At 37.6% G+C, this 27,805-nt stretch overlaps 1 protein-coding gene and 1 pseudogene across 1 annotated transcript; both read left to right on the forward strand.

Annotated features, from left to right (window-relative positions):
• Positions 1–787: 787 nt before the first annotated feature.
• On the forward strand, positions 788–4,289 carry LOC112166228 (annotated as a pseudogene).
• A 7,669-nt stretch (positions 4,290–11,958) lies between these two features.
• On the forward strand, positions 11,959–22,946 carry LOC112166244 (uncharacterized mitochondrial protein AtMg00810-like). Its single transcript, XM_024303039.1, has 2 exons — positions 11,959–12,277; positions 22,816–22,946. Exons 1-2 carry the CDS (start codon positions 11,959–11,961, stop codon positions 22,944–22,946), a joined length of 450 nt encoding a protein of 149 aa, XP_024158807.1.
• Positions 22,947–27,805: the final 4,859 nt, after the last annotated feature.

The following is a 27,805-nucleotide window of genomic DNA, read 5'->3' on the forward strand; positions in this document are numbered from 1 at the left end:
ATGATGGGCACTTACTCTCTCTTGCAAGTTGAGATATTTAGTTAACTAGCTTAATGGATGCAGTGATAGAGTAGCTGGACCTGGTCTAGATTATATATTAAAAGAGAACCAACAACCTTTCAAATATATATATATATATATATATTTTTAAATTCATGTTTGAGTTAACTAAACTTTGTTTTCTCATTGTAGAAAATCCCTCGTTATGGTTTCTTCTTCTTCTTCTTCTTCTTCTTCTTCAATGTTGCACCGTAACTCTATGTCGGCAAATTTATTTATTTATTTTTATTACACATCAACCACTGGTGCTTGAGTTGAATTAATGATCTCTCACATGCAAAGGGGGGAGTAATACTACTACACCAAATGATACTGGCACAAGGCATATGTTCTCAAAGTTGATTGATAATACTACTCGACTAAATGGTATTGGCATAGGGCATATATCGACAAAGTTGATAAGTTACTTTTTTTATTACTCCATAATGACTGACAATACACAAATAACTACTCGTTCGACTCTCCCATAATGTCCAGTATAGATAGTAATGTCACTAGATTAAATATTATTGCACACTGCCAAGTTTTTCTTTTGATTGATTTCCCTCAAAAGGAATTGCTTTTAGTGAAATGAATCTTTAGCTCTAAGTTTCACTTTCTTGCTTTTTACTTAACTATAGTCATAATTATTTGTGTGTCACTAGACCTAGCCGTCTCTGCTAGGGTTTCTCGGTGTGTTTCCTACATCGACAAAAATTCCAAAACCTTTTCTTTCTCGTCCAATTCAATGGCAGAAGTGAGGGATAACCTCGCTGTTGATCTGCCACACTCTGATTCATCGTTGGTCTCGTTGGGAGAAGCAAGTGCTGTGGCATTTCAAGATGCTCACTGGTACATGGTCGGCTGTTTATTGGCTCCGAAGGCAAAACTACCGGGATTCAAGGGCACGATCTCCACCATTTGGCATCTCAGATCCGGACTCTCTATTCAGGATGTGGGAGAACGCTTTGTTTTCCAATTCAATAGGGAGGCCGCGCGCAACCGAATTCTGCATAGAGGACCGTGGTTTTAACATAACACTATGCTTGTGGTTGGGGAGTATGATGGCATGAGTCCGGTGGCAGATGTGCCATTGTATAGGATGGAAACTTGGTTTGCCGTGAAGGGGCTCCCAGTGGCTTTGAGGAACAAAGTGGCTCTCTCTTTGGTGGGTTCATCGCTGGGGCAGGTAATACGCTTTGATTTGAATGCGATAAAGCGAAAGGAGGAAGAACAGTGAATCAAAATTGTGTTCGATATCTGTCGCCGTATTCTAACGTGGAAGGTTTTTGAGTTCTTTGCTGCTGTGAAACCGGAGTTGGTGTTTATTTTTGAAAAGGTAAAAGGGTTTTGTGGTGACTCATGATGCTTTGGGTTGTGACAAGATGCTAGTTAAGGAGAAGGAGGAGCTTCAAGCTACAACGCCTGAGGCCGCAATGGCTGGTCTTTCTTTGATATCGGACACGGCTTACTCTTCCGGTGCTTCTGGCAGGTCTAGGAGTCTAGGTTTTGTGATAGATCACCACAGTAAGGATATGGGACCTAGAGGGCAGGGTTTGGCATTGTCTGGTGGCAGTGTCAAAGGTCTTATTAGTGAAAAGGGAGATCAAGTTGGCGTTGGCCCTCATGGAATGGTTGGGGCCGTGCATATGGCTGATGTTAAGAATGCGGGGAGTTTTCCAACTAGGGAGCCTTGTTTCGGCGAGGCAAACCCGACCTCTCTAGCTATGGTACCTTGTATTGGCCAAGGTTGGTAAGGTTGCGGCTCGAGTGGAGTTTACTTCCTTACAAGTGGCTCCAGTTGGGAAAAAAAGAAAAGTGCTGAACAATTTGAAGAGGTTTGGGAAGAAGGTCTTAGCTTTTCCTGACTCCATGCTTCAGGTTGAGGAGGATGTATCCTTAGTCCTGCAGCACAAGAATGGGAAACTGATGATTTCACCAAAAAAGAAGAAGATTAGGCGTCCTAAGGGAAGCAAGAACAGAATTAAAGTTGCAGAGGATATAGAAGTGAAAAAGCTTCGTAAGTATAAGCGTAGGGGTAAAGTTTTGGAGAATGATCCCACCTTTGAAGGATCTGATGATGCAAAGGATGGTAAGGGGGAGACTGTGCCTCTGGTGGAAAGTGAGGTTGTGCAGATGGTGGAGTCGTCTGCTGCAGAGGGTCCTATGGAAGGTGCTGCATCACCTTCTACTACAAATTTAATTTAATTTTGTTTGGGGTCGCAAAAGCCATAGCCTTAGTTGAACCAATTTATGTCTGCTTTGAGGTTATTGGATTTTGTTAGAATAAAGGAGCGTAGATTTCCTAAAAGGTGGGTGTACTGGGGACTTGTTGGGTTTTTATTCTTCTAGAATAGGGATTACAGGAGGTTCTGAGGAACGATTCCTTCTGTCAACCCCATATAGGGGTGTTTCGTTTTTGTATTGTTTGCTGAATTAATGAAAGGGCTGACCTATTTCTATAAAAAAAAAAAAAGTTTTTCTTTTGATTAGTTTACTTAACATTTTTTTTCTTTGTTTTAAAAAAAACTTCTATAAAAAATAAAAAGAAGTAAATTTTGTTTCGGTTGATCTTAGCTCCAAGGTGTCGTCTCTTAGTGCAGACATGACCTGCAGGATGGTGTTTGGGAAGAAATACATGGATGAGGAATCTAGTGAGAGGGGTTTTAAATCCGTGATTCAAGAAGGCTTGCAGTTAGGAGCTGCCCCTAACTTGGGAGATTACATTCCTTGCATTGCTCCACTCGATCTCCAAGGATTCACTAAACGAATGAAGGTTGTTCACAGGGTCTTTGATGACTTTTTGGAGAAGATTGTGGAGGAGCATCTTCAATCTAGGGATCAAGGAGAAAGTAGCTAGAACCAAGGACTTTGTTGATGTCATGCTGGGCTTCATGGGGTCTGAAGAATCTGCGTACTAAATCGGATGCTCAAACATCAAGGCCATCATATTGGTAAGTATATATACAATCAAGCAAGTTCACGTCTGTATTGGTATTCTTGTCTGACTTCTATTTTTTGTTTTTGTTTTTTTGTTTTGTTTTTTTCTGATACACTCTGTTCATATCCAGAATGACATTGCTATGAGCTCTAATTTAATATATTATATTTCTGATATAAATCCCAATGGATAAAAAACTGACAATAGTTTCTTGGTCAGAATGATTCTGATTTAACGCTTTACTCTATATTCAAAAAGTGTCATTAGTGAAACGAGAAACATATTAGAGGATCTCTTTTCCATATTCTGTCTAACAATGGTGAATTTCTTTGCAGGACATGCTCGCTGCCTCAATGGACACATCGGCAACAACAGTTGAGTGGGCACTCTCTGAATTCATCAGGCATTTAGAGGTAATGAAGAAAGTGCAAATAGAGTTAGCAAATGTAGTCGGAATGGAGAGGATGGTGGAGGAGTCAGACTAGGAGAAGTTGGAGTACTTGGACATGGGGGAGTGAAGGAAACCTTGAGGCTACATCCGGTAGCACCATTATTGCTTCCCTATCAATCAACTGAAGATTACACTGTTAATCGCTTCCACATATCCAAAAAGTCGCGCATTATGATAAATGTATGGTCAATTGGGAGAGACCCAAATGCTTGGACTGAAGCAGAGAAGTTCATACCTGAGAAGTTCGTGGATAGTAGTATAGATCTTCGGGAAAACCACTTTGAGCTTCTTCCCTTTGGCTCTGGACAAAGGCGTTGCCCTGGAATTCAACTAGGCCTAACGGTTGTCCAGTTAGTGGTGGCGTAACTTGTGCATTGTTTTAATTGGGAACTTCCAGAAAACAAGTCACTGAATGATTTGGATATGAGTATATGACGGAAAAATTTGGTTCCTAGGGCCAAGAATCTACTGGCAATTCCATCATATCGCCTTCACAAATGATCACAATGTGTGTAATGGCTAGTTCCCACTTGTGGCGGGATTATCTTAATGTTTTGTTTTCCTATTCTATGTGACCACTATTGTAGCATCTTGTGTCTGCTTTCTTTTGGATACGGGAAAGCAGTAATGAAGTAATATGGTGTAATTCAGTTAAATTTAGGAAGGCTGTTTTGTTCTTTGTTGAATGGTGTTAATGGAGTATGTTTAGAGGTTTGCTGAGTTTTTAGATAGATTTTTGAAACTGTTATCCAGAATAAAGATCTCTATCTTTTTGGCATGTAGTGAGGGAAAATCTGTGAGTGCATTTTGAAGTAAGAAGGCTGCCTGGTGGTTTGGGAGTTGGGACACACCACTTGCCTGCAGAGGTGAGTCTCCTACTACAGATTTGTTATGAACTTTTTGTTCTTCCATGAATTTTGTCAGTTTTGGTAGTTTACATTTTCTTATTTTCAGATGTTTTAAATTTATTTCTCTGGTTCAGGAAAACCAAAAGGTTAGGTTGTGAGTTCAATAGAAGTATATGAGTCCTGGGAATTTTCAAAAATGTATATTTGCAGGACTGTAGGACTTGTACAGAAATATTACTGCATGCTAGAACAATTGAAAAGTTTATATCATGATTAACTTTTGGGTTTACACTTAACAGCAGTCCTCGACTGCTGAAACAATTTGACAATAGGTATGGATATGTGATATCCTGTCTAAACCCAGGTTGGAGGAATTTTCCAGGTTTCGCGCGCATTTAGAACCACCGAGATAGACACTTTAGTTATGCAGCAGGTAATTAGTTGAAACAAACCATCATCAAAACCCGTCTTAGTACGCCAAACTCAAATCTTGGTTCATGTAGAACAGAATGGAATTTAGTGCAGGGTTGATATCATAATTAACTTTAGGTTATACATATTGGAAATAGTGGCAGTATGGCAGCAGCATGGCTGCAGTATGACTAGCACAGCTCGATTGCTGTTTTGTGCTTATCTAGCATGGTTCACTGTTTTGTACATTACCTTCTACTGTTCATATATTACCTTAGTTGTTAATCATAGTTTTGAGTTTAGGTGATAGAGTTGAGGCTAAAAGCATGGAAGACTTTACACACGCGCGCGCGCGCACACACACACACACACACACATATATATATATATATATATATATTGTATCATTATAATCAGTTTTTCTCAATGAAGTAATACAAGAAAACTTTCCACAAGTCTCTAGCTTGTTTTCTTCATGGTATCAGAGTAGAAATTCAAGGTCCGAGTCTAATATCTTTCTTGTGTAGTTCCTAAGTTTACTAGCTTAAGATGGCTCGGAAATCTGGTTCTAAAGATGATGAACCTCTAGCTATTTCTTCCGATGTGGAGTTTAATCCAAATCAACATCTTAGCTTTGTCTTGTTGAATGAATTCAATTACCTTTCTTAGGCTAGAGCAGTTACACTTGCTCTTGGAGGAAGGTCTAAGCTTGGCTATGTCAATGGAGTTGTTCAGAAGCCTAAACCTGACTCTCCTACATATGATTCTTGGCTGTGCAAGGATCAACTTGTTATGTCTTGGCTACTCAACTCTATGGAGAGCAGAATAGCAGAAATTTTCAGTTTTTCAGAGTCATCTATGCATCTTTGGAATCATGTTAAAGAGATACATGGAAATCAGAATAATGTTGCTCGGGTTTTTCAACTCAAACGAGATATTGCTGATCTTCAACAAGAAGGTAAGCCTTTTGTTCAACATCTTGGTAGCCTTACAAGTATGTGGAATGAGCTAGATGTTTATAGACCTCATACCACCGAGGCTAGTGTTTTGTTAAAAAGAGCTGTGGAGGACAAGATTTTTCAACTCCTTGCAAGCTTAAGCTTAGAATATGAAGATTTGAGAAGTCATATTCTTATGAATACTGAGCCACCCTCTTTCAACAATGTGTGTGCTACCATTCAAAGAGAAGAAGTTCGAAAAAAAAGTGATGAATATGGTGTCACGCCCCGAATTTTGAATAAAAGAATTCAAATCCGAAACGCGATAACTTAACAAGCACAAGAAAAACACATAAAAAAATTTTCATTTAAATTAAGCAACTAAACAAACTGAGCTCACAATGTCAATACTGACTCGTTCTTTAGAGTCACATATTACATTACAGATAGTTTACAAATTAAACTGAATGACAATTCAATAAGTAAACACACCCACCACAACTCACTACACAACGGAATACTTAAAACTAAGATTACCCTTTGACGTCCACGCTACCAAACGTACCCCTCAGCTTCGACGACGATTAATTGATATTCTAACCTGCACAATAAACCCTACACCATAGAATAGTGCACCTGGTTGAACAAAACAACCCGGTAAGCTTTTGAAGCTCGTATGAGTAAACTCAATTAAAATGACTCACGCCACTCATGCTTATAATTTCTCAATTCGTGAGATAAATTAAAGCAACAACATTTAACTCCACAAAACACAACCACGAAATCACACTTCTTTCCTCTCAACATAAAGCATTTATCACCACAATGACGTGATAAAACATTTCTTGACTCTCTACGAGTCTCAACCACAACTGCACTCACAATTGAATTAAGTAAAATCAGTAATCCCTGCATAGAAACTTAGTTCAGGAGATCACATTAAAAACGAACAATAGAAATCATCTAAATCCCTGCATAGAGTTTAGTTCAGGAATTTACATTAAAACAAATAATTCAAAAAGCGATAATCCCTGCATATAACTTAGTTCAGGAGATTACATTAAAACAAACAATTCAAAAGACTGTAATCTCTGCATATGACTTAGTTCGGGAGATTACATTTAAAATCAAACAATTAGAATGACACAGAAAATAGATAAAGAAGTGAAACAACTCACACCAGAGTCGATGATCACCCATCAACTCCAAATAAATCATCTCACAACATGACTAGTTTTCAAAACTCGACATCCTTACCCCTTAAGGTAACATACATCACAAAAGTGATAAAAAAAAATCATATTATCCCAACTCACCCATAATATGAAAATCAAGTCCCTCTTAGACAATAAAAGAAAGAACCCACACGATACTCTCAATTAAAAACATGTATTTGAAGGCTTCATGTAACCCTCATGTTACTCCCCTGAATATACAATGGCAGACAGACTAGAGCTCTAACTGAATCGTAGCTTGTCACCTCGGCTGAGGTTCAAATCTACGACCGGATCCGTATACCTGAAAACATTTAAAGTCCCACGTGACTCAAAACTTTACCGAACTCGACTACTCATTCAACACAATAAGCAACAGTTCAAAACGATATTCTGAATAAATCACAATTCACTCATATCACAAAATCATCTTTTATTTCCAAAACCATATATTTTCCTCAACATCACATTGCACAACAATAGTAAACTACACACTCAATTCCACCAAGATATATATTTCACGTAAATATATATATATATACACACGTAGTCATCCACTCAGGGATGCCACTAATACCAACTATAGTTTTATAAATTATTCTTCTCGAAAATCATTTTATATCAAAACATTGTTTTCACTTACCCATGAACCGTTGTCGATCAAGTTCATATATTTTAAAACAAATAATTTTTTTCGAAAATGATTTAACAATTAAACAAGTAATTCCGAGTAATAAATAAATCCGTTCGTAAATGAACCACGTGAGATTTACTCACCTCTAAATCCAGCTGCGTCTTCTCTTACTGCAGAGATATGGTATCGACAAGTCTCCGTCAATCACCTAAGGAATGTACGTCACAACTTAGTACACGAATTGAAAACAATTAAGTGTCGAAACCCCCATTTGCCCTAAAATCTTGAAAGTGATGCCAATCGAGACGAAACTTCATCCGAGACCATTCGAGGTCTCCAGAATACTTATACAATCAACATATCAAAACTACAAGTCGATCGGACGGCTGGATCCTCACGGATCGAAAATTGATCGAACCGAAAACCCTAAAACTTTGAAAATTCATAACTTAATCATACGATATCCAAAATTTATGAATTATATATGCAAACGATCGCATCGACACTTAGAACACAAAAATGGACAGAAAATGTTCTTGGGGTGGTCGGAAGTGGCCGGAAACCACCACCACAGTGGCAGCGCCGCCGCCCACCCAAAGTCAAAAATAGACAAAACTCCCAATATGAAAGTTCTTCATCTCAACTCCAATTACAAATTTTATAACTGCATCAAAGTCAGAATATAAGTCAAAAGAGTCGAATTTTACCTCACAAAATTTTCAGATCGGATGAACCCTAGTTTCAAAAGCTCCACAATTCGATCACCTCAGATCGAATAGTTGCAACCCATCTTAGGGGAAATGATCTACATCCTCAGAAGTACAGAATCCCCTCAAGAATCACGGCAAAAGATGGCCGGAGGAGGGAGAACGACGGTGGGGAAAGGAAGTGATTTCCAGCTAGACGGCACCATGTTCTTCGACTTGTAGCGGCTACCACATTGGTTATTTCCCTTCGATGTCTTACAAAGTTGTAATCGAGCTCAAGCCGAGCAAAATCCCCTTTGGAATCAACTCGATTGGTGGCCTGTGGAAAAAGATATGGCAGGACAAATGTGAGCCCCGAATTTGGGCAATTTGTTGCAGCGTCGCCACCACTTCTCGGCGTTGCTGTGTCGTGCACGGTCCTACCCACATCGTTAAACTTCACATAGTTGTATATGGGAGTGAGGCGAAGAGATAGGGACAAGAATCTCAGCCTATGGCGGCCGGACAGTGGAGGACGAAGCCTACGAAGTCGGCTGGGCGAAACTGGGCTCGGGAGGGATTTCTGGAGTTCTGGAAATTCTGTCCTTCTTTGCAAATTTCCCAAATTTTCTCTTATTTATAGAATTTTTCCAATTTTCAATTGCTCATAATTTTCTCATACAAATTCCGATTCTCGCGTTCCGCATGTCTACGAAGTCGTATCGACGCGCTCTATGACTTTCATGAAGGAAGTTTTCCGAGAATCCCAATGAATAAAAAGTCAACCTTTGTGACCCCCCTAAAAACAAAATATTCGACTAAATATTCGTCCAGAACACTTCCGCTCCGTCCACCAGCCACGAAACCGTCCAACAACCACAATTAGATTTTGGAAAATAAATACGAATTTTCGGAGCATCACATATGGAGACAAAGACAAGGGCATCTGAAACTAGAGCTTATGTTTCTAATCACATGCAAGCTGAAGCTAAAGTGTACAAAGGTAAGAGACCTGACTTGAAATGCAGCTACTGTGAGGGTGTTGGACATGTCAAGGTTAGATGTTGGGTTCTCTATCCTGAACATAAGCCAAAGTTTTTGAAGGAAGGCAAAGGTTCTCAAAAGAGTTGGAATCCACCAAAAGCAAACTTGGTAGCAACTTCTTCTACTCCTTCTGAGGGTAGGCTGAACTTCACCTCCAATCCCACTACTTTAATCAATGAATTTGCTGCCTATCTCAGCAAGAAGCAGATGCATAGTGGAGTTGAAGAAACAGCCATGCCTGGGATTAAAGGTCACACTGCACTCCTTGAAAAATTTACTGGCTTCCTTGCAGAGACTGATTGTGTTCCACATAAAGAAGCTTCGTGTACTCTAAAATCCTTCTCTACTACTCTCAGTGTTTGTGCTATGGATGATTATTGGATTATAGACTTAGGGGCTACGGATCACATGACAAATAAACTTACAAATTTTCATGAGTTTGAAAAAACGTCTATTCCTTCTAAAGTGTCTGTAGCAAATGGCAAAGGTGCCTCAGTTTTAGGAAAAGGAAAAGTCAAATTACTCTTTAATCTTATTGAGTCAATTGCTCTCTATGTTCCCTCTTTTCCTTTTCAACTCTTATCTGTTGGAAGAATTACAAACACATTGAAATGTCTTGTCATCTTCTCTCCTTATAATGTCATATTTCAGGATCTCATCACCAAGAAGACGATTGGTGAAGGTTTCTTTTTGAATGGTCTTTATAATTTGTACAAGAATTCTTTTAATTCCAAGGCTTTCCAAGTCAGTTCAAGATCAACACAAGATCATCATCTATGGCATCAACGCTTGGCTCATTCTTCAGAGAAAGTGTTTTCTTTTTTGTTTCCAAATATGTGTAAAGTAGACAATCAATGTGATATATGTCATCTGTCAAAATCTTCTAGGTTGCCTTTTACTTCCTCTCTTTCTAGAGCTAGTAATCCTTTTGAAATCGTTCATTTAGACATTTGGGGTCCAGTTCTTGAATTCTATGATGGATTTAAGTATTTTGTAACTTTTGTAGATGATTTTTCGAGGATTACTTGGTTATCTATTGAAATTCAAAAGTGAAGTTGTGGATGTTTTTAAGGATTTTGATACACTTGTCATCACGTACTCAATTTTCTTCATCCATTCATGTGTTAAGATCCGATAATGGCTCTGAGTATATGTCCAATAACATGTCACATTACTTGAGTACACAAGGCATTGTGCATCAAACTAGCTTTGTTAGTACTCCTCAACAAAATGGGATTCCTGAGACAAAAAATCGAGACCTTCTTGAAAAAACCAGAGCACTTATGTTTCAAATGAGTGTTCAAAAAAATTTTTGGTCTCAAGGTGTTCTTACTGCTACATATCTTATCAACAAACTCCTTAGTATAGTGCTTGGTTTCAAATCCCCTCTTGAAGTGTTGAAAGGTAGAAAAATTGATCTGTCTCCCTTGAAAGTCTTTGGCTGCACATGTTTTGTTCATATTCAAGCTCATCAACGGGATAAACTTGATCCTAGAGCTGATAAGTGTGTTTTCCTAGGATATTCATCTACTCAAAAGGGTTATAAATGCTATAGCTATGCTACAAGGATACTCATTGGCTCCAGGGATGTGAGATTTGATGAAGCTACTCCCTATTTCACTAGAAAATCATGTGATTCTGGTAAGGGGAAGTCTCTATCTAATTTGTTTCCAAGTCCTAACCTTCCTGTTAATGAGGATTGCAGTCCGTATTTCAATCCTGACACTTCAGTTCAAGAAGTTCCAGCAGTAGTCACTGATGCAGAAACTGGTATGCAAGAAGTTCAAGAAGTTCTAGCAGTAACCTCTGATATAGAAACTGATATGCAACCTGTTGTTGAGCCTCTCTCTCCACCTGCAGTTGTTCTTCGTAGAAATCCTTTGGTATCACCTCTTGCAGTTGTTCTTCGGAGGAATCCTCTATGAGAACTAGGTCCTCCCTCCAAGCTAAATGACTACAGAACTTACAATGCAAGGTATCCAATGACATGTCATATCCTATAAGAAATTCTCCTCTGCTCATTCTGCTTTTCCAAATGTTCTTGATAGTACTCATGAAACTCAAAGCTTTAAGGAAGCTAATCATATTGATGTATGGAATGGCAGATGAACTTCAAGCACTCCATGACAATAATACATGGAGTGTTGTTCGAATTCCTAAAGGAAAGAAGGTTGTAGGCAGTCGTTGGGTTTACAAAACGTAGCTTCATTATGATGGTTCTGTGGAGAGACATAAGGCTCATTTAGTAGCTTGTGGCTTTACTCAAACATATGGAGTAGACTACAAGGAGACTTTTGTTCCTGTTGCTAAAATGAGTATAGTAAGAGTTTTGTTATCAGTTGTAGTATATCATTCTTGGCCACTGTACCAGATGGATGTGAAAAACGCCTTCTTACATGGTGATCTTGAAGAGGAGGTCTATATGAAGTTACCTCCTGGTCATCCTCAATTTCATGATCCTAAGATAGTATGCAAGCTGCACAAGTCCATTTATGGTTTAAAGCAATCTCCTTGTGCTTGGTATGCCAAGCTCAGTTCAGTACTTGAGAAAGTTGGTTTTCATAGAAGCAATGCGGATTCTTCTTTGTTTGTTCGGATTGGTTCAACTAATAAACTTATGGTGCTCATCTATGTTGATGATTTGATAGTGACAGGTGACAGTATTGAAGAGATTCAGTCTCTCAAGCAATGTGTTCGAAACAAGTTTGCTATCAAAGATTTGGGAATTCTTAAGTAAATTCTTGGCATAGAAATGGCTACTTCTCATAAAGGTCTCTTTCTCAATCAAAGAAAGTACATACTTGATCTACTGCAAGATGCAAATATGGAGGATTGCAAACCAGCTCACACTCCTCTTGATACCAAGCTGCAACTTAATGTATCGAGTGAGCCTCTCTTTAATCTAACCTCCAGTCAAAGGTTAGTTGGTAAGCTTATCTATCTCACAATCACTCGACCTGACATTTCTTATGCTGTAAGCATTGTTAGCCAATTCATGCTTGCTCCAACTTTGGCTCATCTCCACATTGTGAAGCAAATTCTTCGTTATCTCAAAAGTTCTGTTGGAAGAGGTATTTTGATGAAAAATAGTGGAAACACTCACATAATGGGGTACACTAATGCTAATTGGGCAGGCAACTCCCTTGATTGAAAATCCACTACTGGCTTCTATACATTTGTTGGTGGTAATCTGGTTATTTGGAAGAGCAAGAAGCAAATTGTTGTTGCTCGTTCTAGTGCAGAGGCTGAATATAGAGCTATGTCTTTCAGTACATATGAGTTTATTTGGTTAAAAGGTCTCATATCTGATTTGGGATTTCCTAGTTGTCAACCAATGTCACTTTTCTATGACAATCAAGCTGCAATGCATATTGCTTCTAATATTGCTGTTAATCCGGTATTTCATGAAAGAACCAAACACATAGAGGTTGATTGTCATTACATTCGAGCTCAAGTTTAATCTAAGGTCATTGGTACCCATTACACTCAAAGTCATGATCAATTGGCTAATATTTTTACCAAATCTCTCCCAACTGCTCAATTCCTCAGAATTTTGGGCAAGCTTGGCTCAATGAATCCCCTTGATCCAGCTTGAGGGGGAGAATTGGAAATAGTGGCAGTATGGCTGCATGGCAGTATGGTAGCAGCATGGCTGCAGTATGACTAGCATAGCTTGATTACTGTTTTGTGCTTATCTAGCATGTTTCACTGATTTGTACATTACCTTCTACTGTTCATATCTTACCTTAGTTGTTAATCATAGTTATGGGTTTAGGTGATCAAGTTGAGGGTAAAAGCGGAAGACTATGTATATATATTGTATCATTGTAGTTAGTTTTTCTCAATGAAGTAATACAAGAAAACTTTCCACAAGTCTCTAGCTTGTTTTCTTCAATACACCTCACATTGAGAACAACACCTCAATTTCTAGGGATTGTATGCAGAGAACATCTAATTGAAGTGGTGGTGATCAAGTGAAAGAACATCGTCTTAGAATCACTATAGGTCGTTCCATCTAATGCTGTTCTTCATTCTTACAGATCCAAGAGACCAAGAGCATTCATGTTTTGGTGATCAAGAGAATCATAGAGAATCTATGTTCTGGATCTTATTCAGCTCCGATATTTAACAGCTCGCTTGTTCTTCTAAGCTAAAAAAGTTATCTTTGGACTATGAAAAGCAAGTACAAGGAAACCCTGGTCCTCTCACATATGGGCTCGTCTGTTGGATCCAAATTGCATTATTGTTAGATTTTACGTTCACAATTTCAAACTGCATTAATAGTTGTTGTAGTAGGTGACTTCATATACAATGAAGAGTGTTCGTGTCGGAATTTGGACAGGGTAATGTCTATGACTTTTCAAACCTTGTACACGTAAGATGCGTTGAAAAGTCAAAGTGTCCACGAGGGATTCTGACTTTTCAACAACAACAAAATAATAAGGGTTAAATACTGCTTACTCCCTATACTTATAGGGTTTCATCGTTTCAGTCCCTGACCTTTGAATTTCACCTAAAAAGTCCTTGAACTCCCAATTTCCTCCTAATTAGTCCCTGCCGTCAAAAACTCTGTTATCTTCCCCTAAAAAAGTCTATTAGACCATCTCCAATGGAGAGGTCATTTGCCAGATGGACAAGGCAACGGTAAGAAATGATATAGCAACCTAACTCCAACAGATCTGTCAAATCCTACGTGGATTTGACATATCAAACCAATCTGTCAAATTTGACAGTTCTCCCCAACTCTGTCAAATTTTTTCTTTTCTCGCTCTTTGCTTCTGTGTTCTCACTCTCTCTCTCTCTTTCGTCTTACCCAGAACAAAGCCACTTATGACAAACCTTTCATGAATCATTCTCTGATTTTCATCTCTCAATTTCTTCCTACCATACCATAAACAATTATGGCAAATATTCGCAAAGTCTAATTTAGATATAAGATTTGGGGTTGGTGATTTAATGGAGATAAGCAAAATCAAGAACATCTTACACCCAAAAGCAGATCGCCTTTCTTCAACATAGGTGACAACGAGCAGGGCAGAGATGGAAGATATTGAACACGGGAATAAGAAGCAAGCAGATCTTCTATTAATTGGGCTTTGCCTGTGTCCCTCCTTATTGCAAAGTCAAGCTAAGCTCTTTCCTGATCAAGACTCAAACTTTGATCTTTCTTTCTTTGTTTTGATGCTTTTTGTAGATCTTGGTCCGAGCAAAAAAAGGGGAAAATTTTTGTTTTGGGTTGGTTTGCTGGGGGGGGTGGGGGGGGGGGGGGGGGGGGGGGGGGGAAGACAGAGAGAAAGAAACTTCTGAACCAGACCCAAAATGGTTGGGTTGAAGTGCTGAACACGAACAGGAGAGAGAAGAAAGAGAATTTTTTTGTTATAAATTTTTTGAAAAATAATAAAATAATATTTAAGTATAACGTACTAATCCATTGGACCAAAAATGACCATAACACATCATCCTTCAAATTCAAATTTGACACAAGTTTTTTAACCTACCCGTTGGAGATGCTCTTATACCCTCAATTACTTCAAAAAAAAAAAAAAAATTATCTTCCTCTATTTTTTTTTTCCTTTATTTTTTTCTCTTTTTACCTCTTCTTCTTCCGGCTTTCTCGCATCCTTTTGTTCATCTCCTCATCAAGATGGTTCCACTCCACACACCTTCAAGAGGTGAAATGAAAAAAAGAAATAAAAGAGAGAGAAAAATAAATTTATAAATAAATAAATAACAGTGAGGGCATAATAGACATTTTTGGCAAATTTAACAGAAAATTTTGACGGCAGGGACCAATTGGGAGAAAATTGAGAGTTCAGGGATTTTTTAGGTGAAATTTGAAGGTCAGGAACTGAAACGATGAAACCCTATAAGTATAGGGAGTAAATAGTATTTAATCCAAATAATAAATGTCAAACAAAAATGTTCAATCATACATTACAACTAAATAAATCTCAGCCTCGACTTCCAACCTTCGTTACTTGAATGCCATGGGTATTAGAACTGGAAGGTCACTCTTATAGCTCGGTCATCACCCAAGCCTGCAATGTCATGATCGACCAACACTGCTCAGTTGGACTGTCAAAGCCTCCCTCCACATGAGATTGCTCACAAATCACAAGGGCTTGATTTACTCAAATCAAGGAGCAAATCTCACCTAATTGGACAAGTGTCACAATCCCATGACCAGCATGGCCATGAACGTGGGTTGAAGATGATGTGATTAGAAGAGACCACAAAAATGGTGACATCTGTCACCCACTCGACCAAACCCATGCTGATGGCATGTCCAAAAAGGAGCTGACACCCTATTTTCGGGGCCAAGCCCATACTCCTACAGTGTACCTCAACCACCTCCAAGCCCTATAAAATGAAGGACTCTTCCTTCATTCGGGGTCTCTTGATCACTTTCCAAAATACCAAAAAAAAACTTCTCCTCCTTCTCACTTTCTGATTTGATCATCGGAGCCTGACATGCCAGCACCACGTTGAATCGACCAGTCAACCCTATGGAGAGAAGATAAACCCCATATCCAAGATCCTACCCCACTACCCCGCCTCGGATTTCAACGGAACCCTGTTGACTTGATGCAAACGAAATTTTGCATCAACAAAGAGCTATCAATCTCTTGTCAGAAATCAAGAAAGGCACCAGGCGAAATGGTGCTTCAGGTATCTTGGCAATGAGTTTTGATGACTTACCATCCCACTTAAAACTATGCTTTCTATATTTTGCCCAATTTCCTAAAGATTATGATGTACCGGCAAAAAGGTTGACTCAATTATGCACTGCTTTCGAGATTATATCTTCGAGAAATGCATGGTTCAATGGAGACAATGGAAGATGTATCGTATAGTCTCCTAATCAAGTGAATTGGTGGAGAGGTGCGTAGTTCAAGTTGTAAAACCTGGTTTAAATGGGAAGGTTAAAACTTGCCGGCTCCATGATCAAGGCACCAATAACAGGTTGGGTCAGAAGGCATGGCTTCTATTTGAAAGGAAAACTTGAAAAATTACCTTGAACAAGAGGTGAAGGAGATGGCCACCTTCGGTCTCTGTTATATTTTTACCCAAAAGTAGACCAGAAAGTTGTTACCATCACATTTCAAGGAGTACAAATTGCTTCGAGTTTTGAAGTTGGAACAAATGAAGGGAAAAATAAAGTTACTGAGTGCTATTGGGATTCTAGTTCACTTGAGGTTTTCAAGTCTAAAGAATAGTGTGAGGGAACCCTCGCAATCATCAATAGCTAATTTGGTATGTCTGCAAACTCTAGAGTCTAGAGTCTAGACTTACATGTGTGCGGGGTGTACAAAATGCTAGTAGTGTTTGGGAATATGAAGCAATGGGGCATTTGTTATTACCGCAGGATCATTTACAAAGTGAGAAATTGTCATTCTCTAGTCTTGGCGATTGGAGTCATCAAGAGAGTTGAACATATGTAAACCAACTATGATATGCCACCATTTTTTTTAAGCTGATCTATCCTGTTTTTCCATGGATAAGGAAAAAGATGATGCTGCAACTTAAGCTAGGGAAAAGTACTGCAACCTGAGAATACTCAGAGTTCATGTATTCAGGGGTCTTTTTGGTTCAAGGCTGTAGCTACACTAAAGTGTGAAGAAGAGTATTTACTGCAACCTGAGAATACTGCGACTGAAATCTTTGTTTTCTGTTTGGGTTCTGAGAACTTTGGGGGTTTTCAATTTTTGGGTTTTAATTATAGATGGGTTTCAATTGTAAGCTCAATGTCTTTGTCTTTCCCCTTTCCTTTCCTTTCTTTCCTTTTGTTTATTTTGTTATAACTAATTATTCATTTCATTTTATTTGCAGGTGAAAACAAAAGAACAAATGAGATATAAGTATGGCGAGGCTTGCCTTCGTTTATGTTTCAAGTATTATGTACCGTTTAGACTTAAATTTTTGTTTAAATTTCGACATATTATGCATAGAAATACTTGGGATGTTGTCATGTACTTTGAGCATCAATATTAATCAAAATTTATTTACTTACAATATTTATTCTCATTAGATCTCCTAGCAATAGTTACAAGTCAGTTTATAACTATAAAAATGAAATCATATAAGAACTAATACATCAGTTCTAAAAGAAAAAATTGATGTCCCATTAGCCAGTGGATAACGAAATATTATGATAGAATCGATGTCCCAAAAGCTAGTGCACATCGAATTATATTGTAGAGATTGCTGTTTTATATAAGAATGGACATCAATATGGATTGAATAAACGATGTCCTAGGAGTTACGGGACATCGTCATATAATGGGAATTGATGTGCCGAAGACTAAAAGACATCATTTGTGTCTTGAGAAACGATGTTAAAATGCATAATTGTGCTGCTGGACCTGTACTTCATTAAGCATTAAATGCTAAAATATGAAGGTTTAACAATATCTAAACACACCAATATGTCATCATAATAGCGGTTTTACATCGATTCTTGTTGCTTATCCGATGTCTATTTTGTTATGGGGCATTGGTTTTTAACCGATGTCTTTTTTTCGTGATCTTTAACATCACCTACTAAGACATCAGTAGTTTTTTTTTTAAACATCGACCAGGAACCGATGTCTGAGGCCAAAATTCTAGTAGTGATTTGGAGGAAATCCTGAAATCAAGAAGAATCACATTTAACCAACTTCAATCTCTATCACTGGATGTGTAAAACGGGGTCGTCTAGAGTACCTTGATGTATACCATATGCCCATACCCTTATTTTTTTTAATTTAAATAAATTAATGTAGTGGAAACTTATTGAACCGGTTAGCAGGTTACCCACTTAAATGTTGACATGTGTCATTTTTTAAAATAAAATTTACAATAATAACAACACATTATTTCTTGATATGACAGGTAATAAATAATGTTAAAATAAAAAATTACACCTAGTAGCACTAAAATTACGACTCATGACTACACTTATTGTGGTTATTGTAATTCAGTGGTCAAATATGTAAATATTATAGTAGGACAACTTTTATCAAATGGATAACATTGATTATCAAATAGAGAACCTCCTTACAATACTATGTACTTATATATCTTTTGCTCTAATATTAATTTTCGGGCTAAATACTGTTTAGTCCCTGAACTTTTGCTAAAAAAACACTTCAGTCCCTCACCTTCTAATTTGACATGTTTACTCCCTGTTCTTTCAGTTATTGGAAGTCTATTCCGTTAGACTCCATTAAATTGTGTCATTAACTCCCAATTTTAAAGATAAAATTACTATTATAGCCCTAACTTTCTCTTTCTTTAATTTTTTTAATTGTTTTTATTCTTCTCTCATATTTTTTTCTTCTGATTTGCACCAATAAAATTACTAATTTTTTTAATTGTTTTTATTCTTCTCTTTTACTTTTGGTTCCTTTAATCTCTTTTATTTTTGGTTTCTTTAATTTTTGTATTCTTCTCTTTTATTGTTTTTCTTCTGATTCGCACCAATAAAATTACCAATTTTTTAAAATTATTTTTATTCTTCTCTTTTATTTGTTTTCTTCTGATTCACACCAATAAAATTACTAATTTTTTTAATTATTTTTATTCTTCTCTTTTAAGGATAAAAATTACTATTATATTCTCTCCCTTGTTTCTTTTGTTATGACTAATTTTATTGGGTGTTTGGGTGAGCCGGAGAAGAAAAAAATAGTCATAACTTCTAATACGATTTTTATAAAAGGATTGGTGGGAATCAGAAGAAAAAAATAAAAGAGAAGAATAAAAAAATTAAAAAAATTAAAGAAAAAGAAAGTGAAGGCTATAATAGTAATTTTATCCTCAAAATGGAGAGTTAATGGCACAATTTAACGGAGTGTAACGGAATGGATCTATTGGTTATGATTATTTTTTTCTTCTCCGGCTCACCCAAACACCCAATATAATTAGTCATAACAGAAGAAACAAGGGGTGGAATATAATAGTAATTTTATCCTTAAAAGTGAAGAATAAAAACAATTAAAAAAACTAAAGAGAAGAATAAAAAAAATTAAAAAAATCAGTAATTTATTGGTGCAAATCAAAAGAAAAAAATAAAAGAGAAGAATAAAAAAAATGAAAGAAAGCAAAAATAAAAGAGAAGGATAAAAACAATTAAAAAAATTAAAGGGAAGAATAAAAACAATTAAAAAAATTATAGAAAGAGAAAGCAGGGGCTGTAATAGTAATTTTATCCTTAAAATAGAGAGTTAACGGCATAATTTAACGGAGTCTAACGGCATGGACCTATTGGATGTAAAACTGAAAGAACCGGGAGTAAACATGTCAAATTAAAAGGCGAGGGAATGAAGTGTTTTTTCAGCAAAAGTTCAGGGGCTAAACAATATTTAACATGTTCACAACACAAATGTTGTCAGAATTGCAAAATGGTTGATAATCTTGTAAATGATAATGTTTTTGAAGTAGTTACTACAAATAGAACAAAAGTTACCACTTTTACATCAATTGTTGTGAGTTGTGGTAAAATGTGTAGTCATTGTAGTAATCATTTCATTAATGATAAATACATAAAGATTTACCACTCTGACAACAAATTTGTTGTCAGACTTGCTAAATTTTCGACAAATTAGTACATTAGTTTAGGTGGAGTAATTACTGCAAATAGAACAATAATGACCATTTTTACATCAATTGCCGTGGATTGTGGGAAAATGCATACTCATTGAAGTAATCATTTCATTATTGATAAATTGTCAATTTGTTAAATTGTCCATAAACTAGTAAATAGGTTGTAAACTTGTAGGTGGAGTAATTAGTACAATTAGAATAAAAATTATAGTTTTTACATCAATTGTTGTAGTTTGTGGTAAATTGCGTCGACTGAAAGTAATTACAACTTCGACGATGAAAATTACACAATATATTACTTAAATTACGCAAGAGAGAACTTCATTACACCAATGAGAACATACGTGCTTTTAGTAAAAATATAATGGTTTACCTATATGATAGCACATTGTGGTAATTACATTTGTAAATTAGTTCAAAAAAAGTAATAACAAGTTGTACGTGAAGTAATTACTACATCTAAAACAAAGATTATCTATTTTTACAGTAATTGTTGTGGTTGTAGTAAAATGCATGTAAAAAGAATTATATTTGGTTAAAGAAAATACTAATGCTATAATTAATTAGTAATAAAGGCTATTTAATTAGTACTAATTCTGTGAGCCTAGATTAGAAGTTTTTGGTTTTTAATAAGGAAAAAATGTCATTGCCAATAGTGTAATTGTTAATTGATAATAAAAAATTAATTAGCTAATGAGAAATTAATTAGTAATAAATACTATTTAACTAATAGTAATTGGCTAAGGACTAAACAGGTTACTAAATTTTAAATATTTTGGACCATTGGATATATTACTAATCCAATGGTCCAAAATATTTAACAAAATAGGTGTATGGCAAACACTCGGGTACCTAAGAAAATTCCGTGCAAAACGGTGAAGAGATATGCCAATGGATATATCTTTTTTTTTTTTTTTTTTAGAATAATAGTCAACCGCTTTATTGATAAAAATAATAAGAAATATTACAACTACTTATAGATGTAGAAACTACATCATAATATAAAATAACAAGAACAATATTAGAGCAACAAGGCATCAAAAATAAAACTTAGCATGGAAATTAAAGGATGCAATTAAGCATTTGATGAAGCACTAGACATAATCCGGGCTATGTAAAACGATACTAATAGTATGGTTGACCATACTTCCACGCAAATATATACGTCCAATAGAGGGTAACAGGCGGTAGTGTGACCGATCTTACCTACTCCACGAAAAATAATATGTCGAATAGAGAGCAATCTTCTACCTAAGTAGCCTAAAAATCCATTCCAAAATGTCAAGAAATCTGGGGCCCATAAAAAATCTCCTAGATCCTAGATGCGAACCCTAACAACATTGGGCTCATACACTAGTTGCAAAGCCCCAAGAAGGATGGCCCAAACAAAACTTGAGCAATCCAACAAACAAGAGGCCTAGGCCCACATAAATTTCTTCTCGGCACCCAGAAACTCTCTGGGCACCCAAACCATCCATGACTTCGACCTTTGACTCTATACAAGCTGTAGTTGACTGGGGGAATCACATATTTACTGGAAGGCCTGTTGTGCTTTCCAAACCTCACCAAGATAATCCTAAAGGGAACTGAGGTTGAGGAGAACCACCAATTAGACATTTTACAGAAGCTCCAAAACTTAAGAGTGCTTACCCTTGGATTTAATATTTTCGAGTCAGAGACAATGGTTTTCTTAGGATGAGGCTTTCCTTGTCTTGAATGTCTTACCCTTTATAAATTGATCTTAAATGAGTTGAGGGTGGAGAAGGGAGCCATGCCTAGTGCACATTGAAGTTTTATCATTGCAAAAAATTGAGGGAAGTTCTAGATGGGCCTGAAATATATTACTACCCCCTCAAGGAACTAAGCATCAACTATGTACGGTGAACTCTGCAGTAGACCTGTTGAAGGAGGAAAGGATTTTGAAAAGGCTTATGTTTTATTCACAAATATTCAAACCAAAAAACAAAGGTGTGTAGAAGTAGAAGTAGATGTAGATGGTATAAATTGACTATTTATATATCATATCTATACATAATTACATACTTGTGATATAGTTAATGTTGGCGTGAGTGATACTTACCTTATTTATGTAGATATTCTGTAATATTCCATGATCTGTAATATTCTGTAATATCTGAAGTATTATTAGGTTTACTACTCGCCTTAGGAGTAGTACTTGTCTTATTAGGCACAATTGTAATTTGTATATAATTCTTTCTTGTAAGGTGAACGAAATATCTGAGTTATTCAGTCAAAATTATCTCTTGTTTTTCGTTATATTTGACTTGGTATTAGAGCAGTGATCTGATCCTGGACTCTGACTCATTGTTCTTTTATCCTTGACCCTTGTTCTTTGTGCTTGGATTTGTTCCTTGTCTTTTGATCCTTTCATCACCGTTGCCTTCTTATATTTCCAAGTACTTTGTTGTTTTTTCCTTCCACTGTGTAGTCACCATGGTGAAAGATCAAGACGTATCTCTCAGGTTCTCCTCAAATCTGACTTGTAACTACCACAAGAATCCAGGCCACATCAAAGCAAATTGTTATAGATTGGTTGGTTTTCCAGCAGGCTACTTTGATAGGCCCCGACCTTAGGACAACAAACCCAAGGGAAAGGCTGTAAGACCAAAATTACTATGCGGTGACAAAACCAGATCACACCAACTTTGCTGGTAAGGATACCACATCGGTCAGTCGCGATGGTAATGGTAAGGTTGGAGTTGCTTTAAAAATTTCTAGCTTTACTGGTGGCAATACTTGGATAATTGATTCTAGAGCATATAACCATATGACCAATGATCGTAGTTTCTTTCTTTTTCTCAATCCACCCTCTATTTCCTCTGTTGTCAATGCCAATGGTGATTCTTTTCCTGTTTTAGGAATAGGGTCTATTCGTCTCATCCCTTCTTTGATACTACAGGATGTTCTTTATGTCCTCGATCTCTCTCATCATCTTATATATGTGCCTCAACTTAATACTCAATCTCGGTGTTCTGTAACATTTTTTCAGTTGTATGTGATTTTTCAGGACCTCCTCACCAGGGAAATAATCGGCAGGGGTTATCTGAGGGGTCTACTATTTCATATGGATTGCATGTTCGCTGGAATGAAGCCGAAGAAGGCAGTCCAAGCAGCTTTGATTTCGACTGGGGTTACTAATCAAGTTGAAGAATTATGGCTATGGCATCGGAGATTGGGGCATCCTTCCTTTAGTGTCATGAAGAAATCTATGCCATTCTTGTTTCTGGGCATTGATGAGTCTAAGTTGCATTGTGAGTCATGTGTCTTAGCTAATAGTCATCGTACTAGTTATCCTTTGAGTACTACTAGGAGTTCTTTTCCTTTTGAGGTTATTCATTCTGATATCTAGGGACCTTCCCGTGAGTCAATCTTGTCTGGCAAACATTGGTTTGTTTTGTTTATTGATGATTATACCCGCCTTACTTGGGTCGCTTTATTGAAACACAAATATGAAGTCTTCTCTGCTTTCCAAGAATTTTTTTCTCTTGTTCAAAATCAATTTGGAGCCAATATTAAAGTCATTCGTTCTGATAATGGGGGGGAGTTTGTCCATTCTCAGTTTCACCAATTCTTTCATTCTCATGGGATCATTCATCAAACTACTTGCCCTCAAACCCATGAACAAAATGGGGTGTCAGAAAGAAAGAATCGTCATGTTCTTGGCATAGCCCGGTCTCTTCTATTTAGTGCTCATATGCCTAAGTATCTTTGGGGAGATGCAATTCTCACTGCTTGTCATCTCATCAATAGGCTACCTTCCTCTGTTCTCAATGGTCAAACCCCCTATGCTGCCCTTTCAAATCATGTGTCTGTCCCTTCATTTTCTAATCTCCCTGCTCGTGTCTTTGGGTGTGTTGTGTTTGTCTATGTTCCTAAGAATCAAAGGTCCGAACTCGATGCCAGGGCATTAAAGTGTGTTTGTGTGGGCTCTGGTGTTAATCAAAAGGGCTACGAGTGTTTTCATCCTCCTACACAGAAAGTTTTTGTTACCATGGACGTCACCTTTTATGAGGATGCATATTATTTTTCTCCCATCAATCCTTCACATCAGGGGGAGAAACACACTTTTTTGGAAGAGAAGTCTTGTGGGATTAAAATTCAGCCCATTGAAGCCAATGACACTCCTGCAGAAACAGAAAAGGCAATTGCCAAACAGAGCATTGCGAGTTCCGAAACAAAAAAGGCAATTGCTGAATTGTCTACCCTTCGCCATGCAACTGCTGAACAAAGCATTACAAGTTCCGAAACAGAAAGCCAATTGCTGAATCGTCTACCCTTCGCCATGCAACTGCTGAACAGAGCATTGCGAGTTTCGAAACAGAAGAGACAATTGCCGACTCGTCTACCCTCCAAGAAGGCCAAGCTCCTCCACCCCTCTTAGATATAGATAACCCTTGTCAATTAATCCCTGAGGAGCGTCCCAATCTTGAGGTTAGTGGTGTTTCTTCTAACTTTGATATTGGTGATAGTGTCTATGTTTTGCCTCCTAGGTCCACCCGTGGTAAACCACCTCGTCAATATGAACCAAGTTTAGATGTTAAGTCTAAATATGTCATAGCTAACTTTGTATCCACCCACCGATTATCCAAATCCCATGCTTCTTTTATGAATCAAATATCCATTGTATGTGTTCCCAATAAAGTGCAGGATGCTCTCAAGGATCCCAAATGGTCTCAAGCGATGAATGAAGAGATGGAGGTATTTGAGAAGAATAATACTTGGGAGTTGGTGCCACCTCCACAAGGAAAGAGAGTTGTTGGATGTAGATGGGTGTACACTATCAAACACATGCAGATGGTTCAATGAACATGTGATGCCTAGAAATTCGTAATTATTTTCCGAGGAATTTTCGAAATCTAATTTATGGTTATTGGACAATTTCGTGGCTCGTGGACTGAGCAGAAGTGTTTTGGACGAATTAATTATTTGAAAAGTATGACTTTAGGGGGGGGGATGTTCAAGGTTGACTTTTGATACATTGGGATTCTCTTAAAACTTCCTAAAGTTGTAGAGCGCATCGATACGAGTTCATGGACATGTGGAACGCGAGAATCTGAGTTCACATGAAAAAGTTATGAGCGATTGAAATTTGGGAAATTTCTATAAATAGGAGAAAATTTCGGATTTTTCATAAAATCCCAAAATTTCCTTTTTTTCTCTTTTCTCCCCCTGATTCTCTCCGTTCTATCTCCTTACTCAGCGCGATTCGACCCAGACCTGGGTGATCCAATCAGAGTTTTTCGGCTTTTTTCGGACGTCCACCGGCGACGAGACCAGCGCAGACGTGGTCGTCGAAGTCTCGCCGTTCTCCCTCTGGTGTTCAACGGCCACGGAAACCACCAGAAAGTGGAGATCGAAGCAGCTACAGTCGACGAGATCGGGACCAGGTAGGAAGTTCACTTTTCCGGCAACGTCTCGGCCGATCCTTCGTGGTTTTGGAATCTCCTCCTCCTCTTGATCACCCCTGTATCTGCCTTAAGGGACGATTTTGTGTGTGGAGTGAAAGATCAAGGTTTGAAAATCAGCGGTGCACAACGAATCTAGGGCTTGATCAGAGGGCAGCGATTGACCGATCTTGCAAACTTGATTTAGGACGATCTAGGCCGAACTAAACTTAGCTCTAGGTATGAAAGTTGCTATACTCTTCGTGATGAACATTTCTGGATGACTTGATTGTCGTGGTTTTGAGTTTTGGCCGGTGGTGGTTGTGGTGGTTGCACTGCCGACTGTGGCGGCATTATGGTGGCCTTCCGGCCATGGAATGGTTAGTTTCTGGTATTGTATATCATCTACTCGTCGATACGAGCGTTTTGATAAATAATACGCAACTTTTGGAGATCGTATGAATATATTGTGATTTTTACGGTTTCGGACTGTTTGATGCTTAGATCCGTGAGGATCCGAGCGTCCAATCGACTTGTGGTTTGGACATATCGATCGTAGAAGTATTCCGGAGACATTGGGTGGTCTCAGATGTGGTTTCACCTCTATTGACATCACTTTGGGGATTTTAGTTCAAAATGGGGGTTTCAAACTTAAATCATTTGTGAATCGTTACTGATTTGAGATCATTGGTGATTAGGTGCTTCTAAAGGTGAATTGGACAAGTTGTTGGTGATAGTGTTAGTTCGGTTCTGTATAGAAGACGCAGCTGGATTCTGAGGTGAGTAATCTCACAACGTTCATTTACGAACGGAGTTACCATTATTTAGTTAACTGCAACTATAGATGGTATTAGTGGCATTTCTGAGCGAATGACCACGTATATATATATATATATATATATATATATATATATATATATATATATACGTGAAATATGTATATTCTTATGGGTTGATGAGTGAATTGAAGCAATAGGTATTGATGGGTTTCATTCTATTTTTTTGGGGCTTGACTTTTCGGAAACATTGTTTTAGGAATTGGGAATTTCTATTTTTGAAAAGTGTCAAGATTTGGCGTGAGTTGCTTAATGTTTTAATCTAATGGCCGGGGGTCTGAAGATCTGAGAGTCACAAGTGGTGATTTCTCCTTTTGAATTGATTTAACATTTTGGGTCCAGAGCGGCTTGCTTAATGTTTTGATTTGACTACCGGGGAGGTTTGACTATTGGAGGTCACGGGGTGACATGTCCTTTTTGTGAGTTGAGTAACTTTTGGTCCTGAGTGACCGTTTTGAAAGGTTTTGATCTGACGACCGGGGAGGTCCGAGGATTTGGGGTTGCTGGGAGTGACCTCAGGCATATATATCGGGACTCCACACCTTTGGCCAGGTGAGTGGATACGATCAGTTAGAGCTCTAGTTTATTGCCATTGTACATCATGGGGGGTAGTGGGGAGCTATCTGATGCTCATGAATATGTGTTTTTAAAAGAGAGTTTTGAGGATTTTTGCTTTTAAATGTCCGGGAGGACTTGTGTATCATATTTAATTGTCAGAGTTTCAATTATTATGATTTTGTCACCGGGTGACTTGTGTTGATTTGAGAATGAGTTTTTAAAAGGGAATTTCGGGGATTATTTCTTTTAAATGTCCAGGGAGGACTTGTGTATCATATTAAATTGTCAGAGTTTCAATTTATATGATTTGGTCACGGTGTGACCTTTATTGTAATTTTTGGAAAATGCATATTGAATTGTCAGAGTTTTAATTAATATGATTCCGTCATGGGGTGATTTGAGTTGTTTTCTTTTGGGAAAAGAATGTGTTGTTTTGGGAAAACAGGGTGTGTGTTCCTTTTTACGAGTTGATGGGTTTCCTCGTTGGGCGAGTTGTGCATGTGTGGTTTTGAGTTACTCATACGGGCTTGCAAAATCTTACCGGGTTTGTTGTGTGGCAACCCGGTATACCATTCAAACGGTGTAGGGGTTAATCCTACAGATCAGAGTAATCGTGGCTGAACCTAAGGTGGCGTACTGGTAGCATTACGGTAGGAAGCCAATTTTGTGACTTTACCGTTATTAAGACTTCTGCTTGTAGTGAGCTCTAAGGAGCATTTACATTTTATTTTGTTGTTGACAATTTAATTCGTAAGCTTGTGTAATATATAACTCTGTGGAGAGCGAGTGTATATTAACTTTGAGGGTTCGGGGCATCAGTATGTACTTGGTTTAAAGGGAAAAAGTTTCCAGGTATTTTGTATTGATGGCTGAATGATCACGCATGTATAATTATGGGATTATATATCAATTTTTATTGTGTTAAAAATCAGGGGCGTGGCAGAACAGGTATAAAGCAAGACTTGTTGCAAAGGGATATACTCAAACATATGGCGTGGATTATGAGGAGACCTTTGCTCCAGTAGCAAAGATTAATATTGTTCGAGTGTTGATGTCTCTAACAGCTAATCTAGATTGGCCTTTGCAACAATTTGATGTGAAGAATGCCTTTTACATGGAGAGCTATCTGAAGAAGTCTATATGGATCTACCACCAGGATATGAGGCAAGTACAAGAGGTGGATTTGTGTGTAAGTTAAATAAGTCCTTGTATGGACTCA

Source organism: Rosa chinensis, chromosome 1 (genome assembly GCF_002994745.2).
Source record: "Rosa chinensis cultivar Old Blush chromosome 1, RchiOBHm-V2, whole genome shotgun sequence".
Classification (NCBI taxonomy): domain Eukaryota; kingdom Viridiplantae; phylum Streptophyta; class Magnoliopsida; order Rosales; family Rosaceae; genus Rosa; species Rosa chinensis.